The sequence below is a fragment of the Pyxicephalus adspersus genome, chromosome 6 (genome assembly GCF_032062135.1).
Source record: "Pyxicephalus adspersus chromosome 6, UCB_Pads_2.0, whole genome shotgun sequence".
Classification (NCBI taxonomy): Eukaryota; Metazoa; Chordata; class Amphibia; order Anura; family Pyxicephalidae; genus Pyxicephalus; species Pyxicephalus adspersus.
In genome coordinates, this window is record NC_092863.1 from 88,989,018 (window position 1) to 89,005,230 (window position 16,213).

The 16,213-nt window shown below is 37.7% G+C and overlaps 1 protein-coding gene across 1 annotated transcript; it reads right to left on the reverse strand.

The window, feature by feature from the left end:
• Positions 1-150: 150 nt before the first annotated feature.
• LOC140332781 (uncharacterized) lies at positions 151-12,372 on the reverse strand. Its single transcript, XM_072413975.1, has 2 exons — positions 10,920-12,372; positions 151-1,119 (listed from the first exon to the last, which is right to left on the reverse strand). The coding sequence occupies exons 1-2, from the start codon at positions 12,249-12,251 to the stop codon at positions 151-153; spliced, it is 2,301 nt and encodes a 766-aa protein (XP_072270076.1). The 5' UTR covers positions 12,252-12,372.
• Between the last annotated feature and the right edge of the window lie 3,841 nt (positions 12,373-16,213).

The following is a 16,213-nucleotide window of genomic DNA, read 5'->3' on the forward strand; positions in this document are numbered from 1 at the left end:
TCACTCTACAGTTATCTATGGTCTGGCTGTGCGAATTGATCTTTTCTCCTGGTGTTTGATCTATTAGATCATTCATTTTCACTCTACATTTGTCTATGGTCTGGCTGTTCAAATTGTTCTTTTCTCCTGGTGGTTGATCCGTTAGATCATTCATTTTCGATCATTCATTTTCACTCTACATTTGTCTATGGTCTGGCTGTTCAAATTGTTCTTTTCTCCTGGTGGTTGATCCGTTAGATCATTCATTTTCACTATACATTTGTCTATGGTCTGGCTGTTCGAATTGTTCTTCTTTCCTGGTGTTTGATTAGTTAGATCATTCATTTTCAGTCTACCGTTATCTATAGTCTGGCTGTGCAAATTGTTCTTTTCTCTTGGTGTTTGATCAGTTAGAAAATTCATTTTCACTATACATTTGTCTATGGTCTGGCTGTTCGAATTGTTCTTTTCTCCTGGTGGTTGATATGTTAGATCATTTATTTTCACTCTACAGTTGTCTATGGTCTTGCTGTCTGAAATGTTTTTTTCTCTTGGTGGTTGATCAACTAGATCATTGGCTTTTAATGCACAATTGTCCATGCTCTTGCTGTCTGATTTATTATCATCCTCTTGATTATTTATGTTGGACGCTTCATGCTCATGTCCTTGTTTGCAAACTTCTTGTTTATCTGTAGTGCTCTCAATAAAGTTTGTGTCATCAAAAGTAACTCTACATAAATCCACATGACTATTCACTTTCTGGAAATTGCTATCCACTATGTGTGATACACATTCCAATGTTTTTGGTTCACTATCATCAGTTTGTGATTCACTGTTTACCATTTCCAAACCATTATCTGGGATTTCAGACTCATGTTCTTTAATCTCATTCGTGTCTGAGATTTTAATGGATACAGGTAATCCAGATGCTGGTGATTTCTCATTTTTAATATTGTCATTTTTCTGTATATATTCTCCATCTTTCTCAAAAGAATCATTCCCATCTTGATTTTCAGGCTCTGCTGGACTTTTCTGACTGTCCCCCAACTCATGGATGTCCTTGTCTTTTTCTTCTTCTGTGTTCTCAATGAGGTTTAACTCATTTGGGGTTTGAATGTTTGCTTTCAGAAATCGTATTAGCTGTACAAATATATGAAAATATCACAGTACATAATTAGAATGGTATAATCTAGGCAGACCTAAAACATAATTAAATACACCTTGGGAAATTTAGTGATGGATATATTGTGATGGGATAAGGATAACAAGAGAACACAGTTACATGTAATTCAATGATGCCAAGTTATGTAGCATTTTGTTATTGTGAACTACAGCAAGGACTGTACACAAATGGTCAGAGAGGCATGAAACATAAAAAAAAACATAAAAAGAACAAAAATGAAGGTGCTTTCAACAGCAAATAATCAGGTTTCACATTTCATTTTTATGGTCACAATGAGCAACATTCTTTTCTTTTTCATTGTCTTGTGTTCAGTGAATGCAGAATAGAATACAACGTATGTGTTATTTCAGCCTTCATCTGCCTCATGCCACTGTTGGTAAAACTATGAATTGCATTAAACTTTGCTTTTTGTCACCTGAGGTTTGGATCTATGCCCCCTTTTTTCAGACCTTACACTAGGTGATGGTGGTGACAGTGGTGGTCGGAAGGTAAGGGTGGGCAGATCACCTGCTAAGTACTCCCATCAATATGAAAATAACCCATCTAATAATGCGGGGCATGATAGAACTGCATTTTATATAATGTCCAGGCTGTTGCTTAAAACATTTTATTTTGTTTTCATTGAAAAAGGGCATTAAAAATGAAAGATCAATGCCAGGTAAGCAGCTTTTAACTTTTTATGTTTGTCCATTGGTGTGAGGATTAACTGCCCTTCAACCTGCCTTTGCACCAAACTTTGTTCAGGTCCAGTGTTTTTGACTTTTATAACATGGATAAACCCTTAAAATAGGTTTCAGGTTGGGGAACCCCTGCTATAACAAATATATCCACAGCTTACAGTGCATTAGCGTGGTAGTCAGTGAGAGGAAAGCCTCTTATATTGCTTGAAACTGGGAAGAATGTCACCCTTACAGATAGCCAAAAAGCTAATTGGTGTCAGTTAAAATTACCTGAGAGGCACAAATTGTTTGAGAAACCCCCAGCAAGCTCTGGAAAAACCCTAGGTAAGAAACACCACAATAAGCTATGGTGTGTGGTGAGATATGACCATGCACCAGAACCTAGGTTCAAATCCCTGCAGTGATACCTTGCAAAACATATAAACATTAAAACACCTAGTACACTCTGCAGATTTCATGGAAAGTTTTCCTGTCAAAAATTACTGATGCGTCCTTCATTATGACATGTCATTTATCATTTACACAAGGAACTTCATCAGTTTTAGCTGAAAGGATTTGCTTCCTATTACTTTGTTTTGCTGTCACTCACTGATGCCTATAATGACTTGTTTTGCATTCTGTTTTTATATAATTGGAGATCTGAAAAAATCTGAAAAATCTTAAAAAAAATATTTTCTAACATTTCTTCATCTGAACACTGTAAATCAATCAGACAGCAAAGCACCTGTATGTAAGTAATTAGGTTTTGCTTCACTGCCCTGGAACTCCCATAATATAAGCATGGCTGCTTCCATTAGGTTACTTTTATATAAAGCTCAACTTCAGGCAAAACTTTTTCGGGGGCATCAAGGAAAGGGATTTATACTTTTACTTCAAGCACCACATTTCTCTGCTTTACAGCCAATAAACTAAATTTCCCCTAAAAATCACCAAGTCTTTTTTCTGTTCTCCCATCTGCACAACCTTAAGGCATTCTCACTTCTGCAACGTTGGGTCTTAGGACCAAACTCTGGCCAGAATATTAGATTACATATTCTACCCATGTTCCCTTACAAAGAGTTTGTGTTCCTCTTATGTTAACATGGATTTCCTGGTTTCACCCACATTTCCAAAAGTTAGATTCCCTCAGAAGCTGTCCTTGGTACATGTGGGCAAATGGGCAATTCAGCCACAATTCAGTGCAAAGTATCTAAATTTAAGCCTGCCCCTGTCACTAGAGGAAAATAAAGCTTGCTGGTGTGGGTCCCGGGGCAGGGCAGAAGAAAGTTTTCTAGCTGGAGGGATAGTGACAGAGGAGAAGAGAACTCCCTTGTGTCCAGCCACAGATCTGCCTCTTCCTCTTTACAAGTTCCTCCCCTGCCCCAGGGAATTTCATTGCCCTCAGCAATGACATTACAGGTACTAAATGCTTTAATTTATTGTTTTAAGATGAAGGTGTCCTTTTGTATTTATGACGTATAAATATTGGTCTTTCCGAAAGCTTCTCCTTGTCATCATAAACAGGTCATCTACAAAACCTTATTTTAATCATGTGAAGTTGTAAAAAAAAAAGTTTGATAACCCTTCAGCAGGATATTTTTTTACAGCTGCTGCACACTGGGAGAAGGCAGCAGATTTGGCAAGCCCATGGACCCCAGTTGTTGCTGAAGGTTGGGAATCCCAGCTACATTATGGATGGCCACACCTGTATTCAAGTAGACCTTGCCATCAAAATGTTTAATCTGATCTCCTATTGCCCATTGCTACCCATAACATTACTATTTTTGTTAACTGGTACTTGTGAAACTTGTGTGGGAAATAGCTGTCTACAGCAGGAATAGTTCTTCCTTTAACTCAGTGGATGTGATGCGGCAGCACAAAATGTTTAAATAGCCTATACTTCCTGAACCACTAACTCATCTGATATGAGGGTTATAGAGAGTCAATTAGATGCAGATTTTTACTAACTTGAAACTGAACCAATCATATAGTTGCAACATTTGATTAGCTCAAGTCAGTCAGTGAAATTTGCATGCAATTTACATAAGAATCAAATTTTCTACATCTTATGATCATATAATGAAGGTAGCTGCTGCTTACAAAACAACTTAAGCAATCAAATGTGTAGATGTCTTTTAAACAGTTCTGAAACAGGGGCACTTGCTACTAAATAATGAACATCTTTCTTACTAGACAATAGATAAATTATTTTTTTACTGACCCCACTGGAAAAATTTCCCCATACTTCCCATGACTGTGTCACTAGGGTATGAAATAGTTTCCCAGTGACTATAGATTTACCAGACAGGAACTGAAATGAAACCTTAATTAGGATATTTGGGCAAGCAAAAAGTTTCCACAGACAAAGGTGATATTTTTGAACATTTGGCACATAAAATGGACATGGTGTATTCATTCCGGATTCTGTGTCAGTGATTGGATCACTCCTAGGGAGTAAGTGGAACTTTATTTATGCATTATGTAAACCTTAAATATTAGGTTTCTTGTGTCCACAATATTATTGACCAGTATTGTATCATCAAAATGAAAATAGCTCCCTAAGCACTTTGGATGGAAGTCTGTGGATGCCTATGAGTCTAACAAGGGATATAAAAAGAATGAAGTTATCCAAACTCAACCACTCCACTGTAAGGAAAATAAACCTTTGTGTGTAGGTTGTGTAGATTTCAAATGCCTTGAAATATGTCCCAGGACTGTCTGGTCCAGAAAATTCAAAGTGCTGACTGTTGATGACTCTGATGCTAAAAGAGGCATCAAAAAGCCCCAAAAATTGCATTGTCACATTACTTACAGAACTTTTACAACACTTCAAAGAGCATGCATCAGCAATCTGCTCCTCCTTAAAAGAAATGGAAGATGTATCAGGAAAAACCTTTGGTGTCCAAGAAGAACATTAGTGAAAGGCTACAGTTTGCCATCTAGCATTTAGGCAAAGACCAGGCCTTTTGGAACATGTGATGTAAAAGAACACATCAAATAAAAAGTTATTTGGCCACGACAATAGTCGATATGCTTGATGAATATTTGAGACCACATATACAAAACTTGAAACTTAACTGCAAATGTATCTTTCAATCTGGCAATTATTTCAAATCAAAGTAGCAAAGGCACCAATGAATGGTTCAATATAAAGAAAGCTCTTGATTCCTATTGAAATGTTAGGGGGTATTAGAAATGGACAATTTATGTAAGAAAACACAGACATCTTGCAAGTAAGAGAATTTTGAATGCAAAGGCAAGCAAGCAATTGTATAGCAGTTACTATATTAGAAGTTCATTAAACTAATCCAAATGTAATTATTTGATATAAAATGTATTTGACAAAGGTTTTGCTACCTGTATAAACTGGCAGGTCTGGGCTCCTGTGGCCCTGTAGAGATTCCATGGTATACTACAGCTCTGGTTATGATTTTAGAAGTCTATTTATCTCTAAGTGACAGCACAGAAGTGCCAGGACAGAATTTTGTATGCATTCTCTTTGTATTCTTGACTCTTATTCAGAGAAAAGTGCAACAAACTGCTGAGCAAAAAAGCCATTGAAACAAATTTCTGTTGCTGTCCATATGTATTCCTTATGGTCTCTTAGTATTATAGTGACACCCGCTGTCAGATAACATGACAAGCTAAGCTTATGTTTCCAGTCACAGTCCCTTTGAGGAATGAATCCCTGCTAAAGTGTATGAAGATAAAAGTTGTTGTAAGGAAGAGACTGGCTTTAAATGGGTTGATTTTCCTACCTGATTGATCAGTCCATGAATGAATCATATAATCAACCATAAATTATTCCAAATGTGATCCATCAAAAGTAATTGATAACCTTTACAGAATTAAAAAATCTTTATCTTTAATAAATGAGACTGATCAAAATAAAATACAGTTATGTTTAAAATACAGTTTTAGCATTTCATTTCAGTTGATTACAGAGAAACTGATAAGAAATTGATACATTGGAATCCATTGTGAATGGATTTCTGTATATGATACTGAGATTAAATACTTTTCAATCAACAGATAATGTTTATGTCTAATTAAAAATTGATCAAAATAAAACTTATTGGTGTACAACTAGCTTTAGCTACAAGAATGTATTAGATAAAGCCTTGGAAGTACAATGTGTCCTGTAGTCTAATAGATAATTATAATAATTACCTGTCAAGTCCTAATCATATGACTCTTTTACTGCAGACCAGGTCATTCAGAAATCACTACTTGTCGCACAGAAGTCACATCTTGTGAGTTATGTGATTAATGAACTACATTGTGCTTGTCAGTCAATTCACGTATCACTGGTATACCTCTCTACAATGCTGGTGGCTACCATTTATAACATTCATATAACCAAATTAATTCATTGCCTATCACCGCCTTGTATTTTATAAGGCAGTATGGCACATGGCCATCAAAGGCCTGCCTCCCTATATTTCAACTTAGAAATACCTGTCATAGAACGTGTCCTCTGAAAGTGGGAATTGCTTGGCTGCCATGCTATCCCTCTGGCTTTAATACTTTGAGTTACTGACCTTGAACATGTATGCAGCTATGAACTTTGGATGTATTGAAGTCAGTGAGTCAAGATAAGCCAGGGAAATAGGAACTTCAGAAAGAGGTCAACAATGACAATTCCATATTTCTTTAGTGGCACGGTTGCTATACACTTTTGTAAATTAAGGCTTAGTTTAATTACAATACAGGGTTCTGATTCATTACCACTTTGTAATTGGGGACACACTATTGAAGTAAACTACTTTGAGATTTTGGCTTTGACTGAATGCTGGTGGAGCAAATCCTGGAACTGTTGTCCAACAATAGGTCAACGCCACCACTGGATCCACTCACCACATAATTAGTCCATGCCTGCTACTTCACCCTAAAACTCTTAATTTGGAAGTGGATCTAGAAATATTGGAAGTGAATCTGAACCCACAAAGCGATCATTTGCTATGTTATAGGGGACATTTAGAAATATTAATTGTATCAAGTCTTAAAAAATTTACTTTTTGTCTTGAATTCCTGTTGAAAAATACTAGGGTATGTGAGGCTGAGTGAGCTTTATATTTGGAATGTAAGATAAATTACACTATTACCTCTGAGTGCCAGTCTTGGGATATCCAATGTTAGATTTGGTGATGTCACTACTGTGCTCCTATCTAGTGAAGTCTCTGATGTAAAGAAGCAAAGTCCTGCTCTTCCACCTAGATCATTGCCTGCACGCAGAGATATGCTTCAGCACAGCTCATGGTGCAAAATCAACATGTAAATCATTGTATATTTATTTTCATGGTTGGCATAGGATAGGAGTGGCAGGGAAGTACCATTTATCTACATTGAGCTAAAAAGTGTTCCTCTTTCCCATCCCCAAAGGTTGGGAGATATAATCTTTTTATTGGCAATGGTCATGTGACTTAACATAAAGAACTTACATTTAGGAAGTCATAAAGTGATCACTGCCTGCACAATGATCATTGCAACCACATACGTGTTTTGCCAAGTTAACTTTTATTAACTAAGGTATTGTAGCACTAAGAATGCAAATGTCTTAAGTGCATTATTTGGTAATAAAGTCCAAAGTACATTCATCACAGGGAGTCAGTCTTTTCACATAAAACAGAATATACTGTATAATAATCTTACCAGCAAGTGAAAGAGACAGTACTCTCCATCCTTAGGGAATACTGCATTCTAGGTTCAGATAAGCTAACTGCAACAAATTTCCACGGACCAAAACGTGCTACAGGCTTACTTTTTTCCAGTGTACTCAAAAAGTCTTTATGGATACACTGTGACATGTTGCAGTATATTGTTATATGCTGGTTAGGTGTGCTTGTTTTTAGCTTGATTGAGTGTTGGTGTTTTATTAGGCTTTATTAGTCATACACTGTGCTAAATATAGTTCATGAGCACCATATAGTTGATGACAATGGCCACCCAACACCCAATGGTTCTGTCTATTATCTGCAATAGTTCCAGGGAGGCAGAGCAGAGTTTGATCCATTTTTCTTGTTATTTTCTGTGACCAATACAGAGATTTTAACCAAGGTTATTGTACAGCCTTGATGGCCAAGGCTCTGTGGTGAGCTGAACATATTGACTTCATATTGGTATTGGAATCAGGGAGTTCAGTAACACAAATAACAAGAAATAAAGTTTGATGGAGGTCCAAACTTTGTTGTACCCCCCCCCCCCCATTAAAAAAAGATGTAAAGTGACTGTGCCACAAATATAGTGGGTCTATCAAATTTTCAACTTCACATCTTAGTGATTATATAGGTGATTTATTGTTACATTTATTTCAAACGGGTTCTCAGTGTCTTGACTATTATACCTGATGTTTGCTGCATTGCTGTAGGTTTGAAATAAAGATTTAGGCACAAATTTTTGGTGCAAGACCTCACTGAGGACCCATAAAATGCATGTGATAAGCCATGTGCTTGGGTGTGCCAAAGCCCTTACTATATAACTACATAAATAAAACTGTGTGACTAAAAAGGTCGGTTCACATCACCATGTTTTTAACGTAACACGCACTAAAACATGTGTATTTGAACCCACAGTGTTGTGGTGCCAATAATTTTAATGGCACCCCATTGGATCCCCAGAGAGCAATTGGAATATAGCACATGATGCATGGTGTAGGTCAGCCTTTTTCATTAAACGTACCCCCGAAGAACCCTTGAAATAATTTGAATGGCTTAAGGAACTCCTGGTGAAAGCAATATGTCATTGGGAAAAATGCCGTTTTGCCTCCCCCACAGTAATAGTCACCCACCTTTACATTAAAAAAAGATAGTTGTTTGTAAGACAGCTAGCTCTAAAACAGGAAACCCATTAAGTAGGTGGGACTTTTAAGGCAGTTCACATACACTCTAGATTTTTAGTTCTGAAAAACAACAATTTTTCTTTTTAAAAACAAAAATTTTTATTATACTATCAGGTGTAAAACATATTTTAGTCAAAATATATAAAAACAGGTCTAGAGTCACATCCTCTAGAACAATGTAGTGGGATGTTTTTCATAGAATTAGCAAAGATTTTTCAATAAGACAGAGGTTCAGACTTGTTACAGATCCTTTGACCTTTTGGATTGTCAAAAATCTGTAAGAATATCATAAGTCTGAACCTCTGTCCTATTGCAACAATCCTTGCTAATTCTATGAAAAACATACCCACTACATTGTTCTAGAGGATGTTCTCGCAACTAGCTCTGCCATATAGAGCTAACCCTGAAGCTATGAAGGTACCATCAGAAGGATGGCCATCCAGCAACAGCTCAATGAGCACCTAGGAAATTCTGAAGGAACCCCAAGGTTCCATGGAAACTTAGTTGAGAATGGATGATGTAGGATGTGGTATGTTGCAAGGAAATGCAGCATGGCCTATTTTCTCCTGCAATAACATGCATTACAGCTTATTCAGGCTTATACAACAGACTATATTTTTATTTATATCTTTATTTTTTATTTCTATTCTATTCTGTAATAGATAAATGACTGTAGCAAAGGGACAATGATATTTAATGTTTTCTACTGTTTGGGGAGTCAGATTGGGGACAGTAGAAAGTGGCCTAGGCACATACTATACAGGAGAATGTAATGTGAATTATGGCATAGACAGGGTTAAACGTGTGACATATAAAATGAGAGCACGGATCACATTTCTTGATCCAGCTGTCCTAATCTCCATCGGGCTATCCAGCTATTATCAGCCTTCTTCTAAAATTAGAATCCCTCTCTGTTTATCCCAGTCTTTTTCAAATCACTTGCCCCATTCGGCAGCAGCACCTGCCAGTCATTTTCCTGCTTAAATGGTATCTTGGGAATTCCCTGTACATTTTTGTGCCCGTTACATACAAACATAATCATAGGTGTCTCTCTATAATGTGAACGATTGAAAGAAAAATAATGAGAAAACTATTCAGGCTGCCATTGCTAATGGCTCCTTTGGAAAGTATAAACAGCTTGGATTCAGTACTTTCTAAGTCATTAACATAAGAATAGAAATAAAAAATGTTGACTTTTTTCTTATGGGTCCATAACGTAGAAACGATGAAGTCAGGCACAGGCAGAAAATTAGCAGATGATCAGCAATGGCAGCCCTTCTAAAAAGCTTTAAGGGCAAACCTCAATGTTTTATTAAAATGCAGAAAGTCTACAATTAAATTGCATCCCTCCAGGATCGCCTACTCTTTCGCCTTGGTCTTCTAAAAATGCAAAATAGAAAGTATGTTCAAAAATGCACCCAACATTAACTAGCAGTTTTTAATGATGTTCCATAATAATTAAGGGATACAAACAAACATAAGGCCAGTTTCACAACTTTCCATTGGTGGGACTCAGGATATCAAGTCTCCTGTAGGGGCAGCAAAATAAGTATTTACTTGCACATTTTTTTTTTTTTTTTTTTTAAAGTACGCCGCTTTTTACAATAATGTGTGAGGGGGTTGTTTTTAGACCACTATACACAATATAATCTGACCCTGCACTCTTTGTACAATCTCCTTGTTGTTGGACTTTTGCTCACAAGCCATATCATTCTAAGTTATTGCAAAATTTGCAGGTCAAATGCAAGAAAAAAGGAGGTCAAGTCAAACGCACCTGTCATTGAATTCCCAATAATCTCAGAGCTTTGGGCTTGTGCCATGTGCGCAAGCTGAAAGCCTCGTTGACACATGCCTTGTTGACACATGTAATTTGAGGACCTACCTAAACTATTGATAATATTTATATACAATTAGGAAGGCCCTTATAGTATATAGGTGTTGGTAAGTACAAAGAAGATTAACTAGTAGTTATTCACATTCAACTGCACTGTTCTTTTTACAGCTCTTCAAGTTGCTTCATCAGTTCAGAACTGATGAATCAGCCTGGAGAACTGGGTAACGTCTTCAACATTACAGAAAAAAGTGCAATGGAATTTGATTAACTACTACTAGATATTTAATGACCTGGATAAATGATCTAAAGAAGATTGCTTAGTCATTTTGAAAAGTGTATGGTAGGCTTAACACATTTTGTGAAGTTTAATTTAAATTCAGTGACTAGTATGGTATAGTTGTAATTTATGTGGGTGTGATGCTTTACCTTGGTATGATCATCTTCCTTGATATATTCACCTTCTGTACCTTCTGTTGTACATGGGCACTTTATATTCCCTTGTTTCAAAGCAATTTTAGAACATTCCACAGCTCCCATAAACTGTTGATCTTGAATCTGGCTTTGCCCCCCGTCATGAAGTTTTGTGATTTCGAGAGTAAACTGATCTTGGATTTCCTCCTCAGAGAGCTGGTGGGCTTCCTGTTCTGTATGATTTGCTGGACTTTCCTTATCAATCACGTCCTCCTCTAAAATAAGTTTTTCTACCCCTTGTTCTTTTTCCCCAGGACCATCACATATCAGTGAATGTGGTACTGATTCATCGGTCATTGTGATCAAACTGGTCATTGCTTTAGTGAATGCTTTCACCAGATATAGTTCCATAAACGGATTGCTGTGTTTAGTTGATGCTGTTTGGACTTCTTTTGAGCTATTTTCCACCTCAATTCCTGCCTGGTCATCTTGTATGGCTGCGGAAGCACAGGGAAGTTTACATCTCTCCTTTCTTTTTGGACTGGAAGTATTGTCCTGTTGGTGTTCTACTGTAATCACCATCTCTGTCTCTAGAGCTTTTAGAAGGTCTCCTTTTTCTACCTCTGGAGCTTTTGAGTGACTGACACAGAGGCTAGCTAAGTCGTCCATAGCTAAAGTGTTACTCGATCCTTCATTTAAACAAGTCAGACCACTCGAGAGTACATCACACTCATTTCGGCAATCCTGGCTTACTTTTGTCTCATCATCCTGGTCGGTCTCCAATAAAAGGACCGACTCATCGCCTAGCAAAGCACTCAGCCAGATTCCATTGGTATAATCCGTCATGACATCGGAGCATTCCAAATAGTTGAGACAATCATCATAAAGTTCCTTTTCTATAGTCCCTTTAACATCCCATTTTGGCTCTGAGGCTCTGCAACAATATTTAGAACCATGCCACATGCAATAATGATGGTTGACATTACTGGTATGGCAATTGATCCTACAAGATGGTAAATCTTGTGGTTCTTGGTCACCATTTTTATCTTGACGTGAGTCTTTAATATTTTGTGACGCTTCCACTCTGTATGGAATCATTGGACAAAGCACAAATTGGGAGTTTTCTGTGTCAGGGTCCACTTCCTCCAGGATAAAGAGGGTGTCACCTGTGAAGAAACTGGGGTCATCTTCTTCAGTATCAAACTTTGTGTCCTCATCTGAACTGTGATCACTTGTGGCTTCTAAATGAAGGAATGCCAGATGTCTTACTGCTACAAAGGGGTCTGGTGGGGAGTCATTCTTTGGTGTATTATCATTGACCCCAGTCCAATTGCATTCCCCTTCCATGAATCTTCAGTTTTTTTCTAAACAATGGATGCATGAAACTTAAGGTAATTGCATTATTATTATCTGTAGGATGATTCCTTTCTTTTCAGAAGCCACACTCCACTTGTTCTAATTGCTTTAAATTCTCCTAAAATAGAAAATAGCGTAATTACTTCAATACACAAACACATCCCCTGTGGTATGTTGGGTTTGAGAGCCAATAATCAAGTACCAAGTAGTTCACAATTTGGAATTTTTAAAGAAAAGAACAAGCTTTATAATACCCCCCCCCCCTCCCCCAAACACCTTCTGATCCTTTACATCAACCTGGCCCGTTAGTAGACCTAACACTTAACACTTCCCAATAACTAAAAACCCTTGAATTATCACTCCACCACTCTACAACCTTTACTGAACAACACAACCTCTAACACTTAAACTGAACCTAAGACTGGATTCCTAAAGTAGATATAAACTTCAACTGATGCTTTTTAGCTTGCTAAAGCACTATCTATCATGAGCAATGGCCAACAGGGGTCCTAAGTCAGTTCTGCACAGGGGCCCATTTTTGGCCACATCTAACACAGATTTTCATCCCAGGATTAATGTATGGATGTTTTTTTAAATCACAGACAGGCAGGTAAAAACTCATCCTAAGCCTCTTCTGCAATACACAAGTCTATTCATACATTTTTTGTTTATTGTTTCTGTTTTTACAACAACAAATCATAGATTGAGTAGTCATTGAATTAGGAGGACAGATATAAAAGTTAATAGTTTGTTAAAAGGAAAGCCTTTTGGACTAATAATTTAGAATGTAGTCTCCATTATCATTAGCATATTGATTTATTTACAGAATTTGATGCCTTATTATTCTTCAGATGTATAAAAGTATAGTGTTTTGTATACAATGGGCCTGATATATCAAAGATCTCCAGGATTTGAGAAGATAGATTTATGGGAGAACCTTGGTGATCCAGCAAACCTGGAAATGACCTGGTTATGGTCGGAAAACATTTTCCAAATATTAACAAATGATTTTTAGCAACTACGGATATATTATCTGTTAATGAATTGGTTGAAACATTTTTTGACAATGAATGCTTCCTCCTCCTGTGCCAACACAAGTGACAAACATCACTGATTCTCAATCCCTGTATTGCCATCATGACATCATCTGGTACTGTCATATGTATTCTTGACAAGTAAAAGTTATGCACACAGCATAAATACAGCGTATATACTGTAAGCAGTGTGTATTGTAAGTAGGCTCAGGTTGAGTTTTCCAGTGGCCCTTTTAACCACCTCAGGTACAGCGATTGTAGCCACATGCCATGTACAGTGTATTTGCATTATACCACAATGGAGACCTAAAGTTGGCAAGTTTCCACTGTCATCTTCTTGTTAGCAATACCCTTACAGCCTGGCATCATAACAGTCTCAAGCAGTCAGCCCATTGACTATGGCACAAAGCTTGTTGCATACTGTGTTGCTGTGCTCCACTATCGGTATACAAAGTGTGTGAGTGACACAAGTGTCAGCCAGAAAACTCTAAGGATTAAGCTAGTCTAAGTTAAGGCCAGCTGAGCCAAACCACTAGAGGAGCCTTGGTCAGGGAAAGCACCAGCATATGCCCACTGTCTAGCCCAGTCCTCACCAGAATCATGGCTAGCATCATCAAATTGTACCCAGCCAAAGCCTAGCTAGCTTTAGTTTGCATCTGGCCAAGTCTTAGGCAGCATCTTTAGCCTGTGTCTAGCCAAGTTTTTACCAGCATCAGCTTGTTTCCAGCCAAGTCTTTGCTACATCATCATCATCCTTCTATAAGCAACCTTGGTTTTGTCAACATTAGTTTATGCCCTGCAAATTTTTTTTGTGTCCTGCATCAGCCTGTGCCAACCTGGTCTTTTCTAGTAAGAGCCTGTGCTCGGCCAAACCTTTGCCTGTGTCTTTAATATCCTGTGTTCAAGTCTTCTATTATCACCAGCCTGTGTCTAGCTAATTCTTTAACAGCATCATTTTGAGTCCAGCCAAATCTGTACCAGCAGCATCCAGCCCACCCAATTGTCACTCTGCCTAGCCCAGGCTATAATATACCCTTTCCTAACCCTAACTTATCACTGATAATTTTAAGAATTAATAAAGTTTAATTTCAACCTTACCTTAAAATTAAATCCTATATATATATATATATATATATATATATATATATATATATATATATATACACATATATTGTAAAGTCTGGGGATTAGCTCAGACCACAGCCAGCACGTTTTTCACCAAAAGAATGTAACAAACACAAGTCTTTATTGGAATAACTAAAAAAAACAGCTTCTTTTCAGCAACTCAGGAAGGTATAAATGATTACTTGATGATGATGACTTCAGCCTAGTGGTGTGAATGTCCATAGTCCATCAGAACATCCCCACGATAAGGATGAGCCCAATACAAGACTCTCGTGAGGGTCCAATCCCCAGCCTGAGGTTTCCACAGTCCATAAATCAAGTCAGCATCAACAGCAACAGCAACACCACTTCTGAGCTTAATTCCCCATAATCTTGTTTGCAGGCCACTTACTGCAATTCCACCTCCCTTTAACTCTTGCACACCTCAGCCCTTATGGGATTCTCACCTTCCTGGGCAGGTGCAAGTCCTGGTGTGTACGTAGATGGACTAAAGAGGCCCACCCAATTCTTCCCCTTCAGTCTGGAGTCCAGGTCCCGTGACAACTAGGAAAAAAAATACAGCAACATAGTTGCCTAACATAAAAATCCCCAACTCCTTTCCTGACACACCAGTCTAAAAGTGCCAGTGCCCACATATAGGGGAAATGTACCTTTCATCAAGGATCCAACCCTGCAATCCTGTACAATATATATATATATATATATATATATATGTGTGTTACTTAGATTTCATTGCACGCTGTTAGCTTCTGACACTGAGCTTTGGAAGCAACAGCAAGTCACAAAGAGCAAGGCCGATGTACACAAAACCTCATCTATCCATTTTCCTCCACAACTTCACAGTCCTTGGCCTGTCTCTTTCATTCATTGACTTTCAGTACTTTCTATCACTAAGGTTAAGCAGCATATGTTGGCATTACCAGTTACCAGAGGCGGGAAGTTTTTAGGAAGCTACATAAAGCACCTTCTGGCCCATCCTATCACACATTTGTTGGTCCTCAAACCTACTTTAACAATAGTACTGGTATCAGCATGCATTTGATGTATTAACAACTACATTGCTGCATTACTATGTGTATTTTGTGTCTGCCTAAAGTTGGTAGAGAAGGACAGACATTTGCCACATTGCCTTGGATTAATTTGGTTACATCCCATGGTACTGTCCCTGCTAAGAAGGAACAGTTGGGAGGCACAGCCCAGGAAGAATCTGGACATAAGATAGGACCATTAACACATAGAACAATTCAGGTAAGCCCTGAAAATGTTACAAAGTAAGTTATATATAAATGTCTTCTACAGCAAACATCTGTAATAACAGATAGATCATGAAAACTGAAAACAAAACCATGTAGATCCTGTGTATATATCACAAACAATTTTGGGGATTGACAGGACCTCGGTGTATCATATCAATGCACGTTCCGATATTCATTCCATCATAAATCATTCACCAGGGTATTAAAAGATTTAGACTCAGAACTACTGTGCTGACTGTTAACCTTTTGAGACAGTAATATCACACTTCAATTCTTCACATAAAACTCTGGCCAGGTCAGATCAAACTATCAATGATAAAAGTGTCTGACACAAGAACCACTATTACTGCCCAAAACCACCCACTAGATTATTTCTTCCATGTTTCAAGGGCACAGTGGGAGGTAAAAGGAACAATGCAAATTAGTTATCATTTTAGCCAACAGTAGTTGTGAGGGCACTTTCTAAAACTTTTGTTCAAGAGCAGACTAAAGCTAAGCCCAAATATTGGCTGGAAGAACATAGAACTAGTCAATAGTG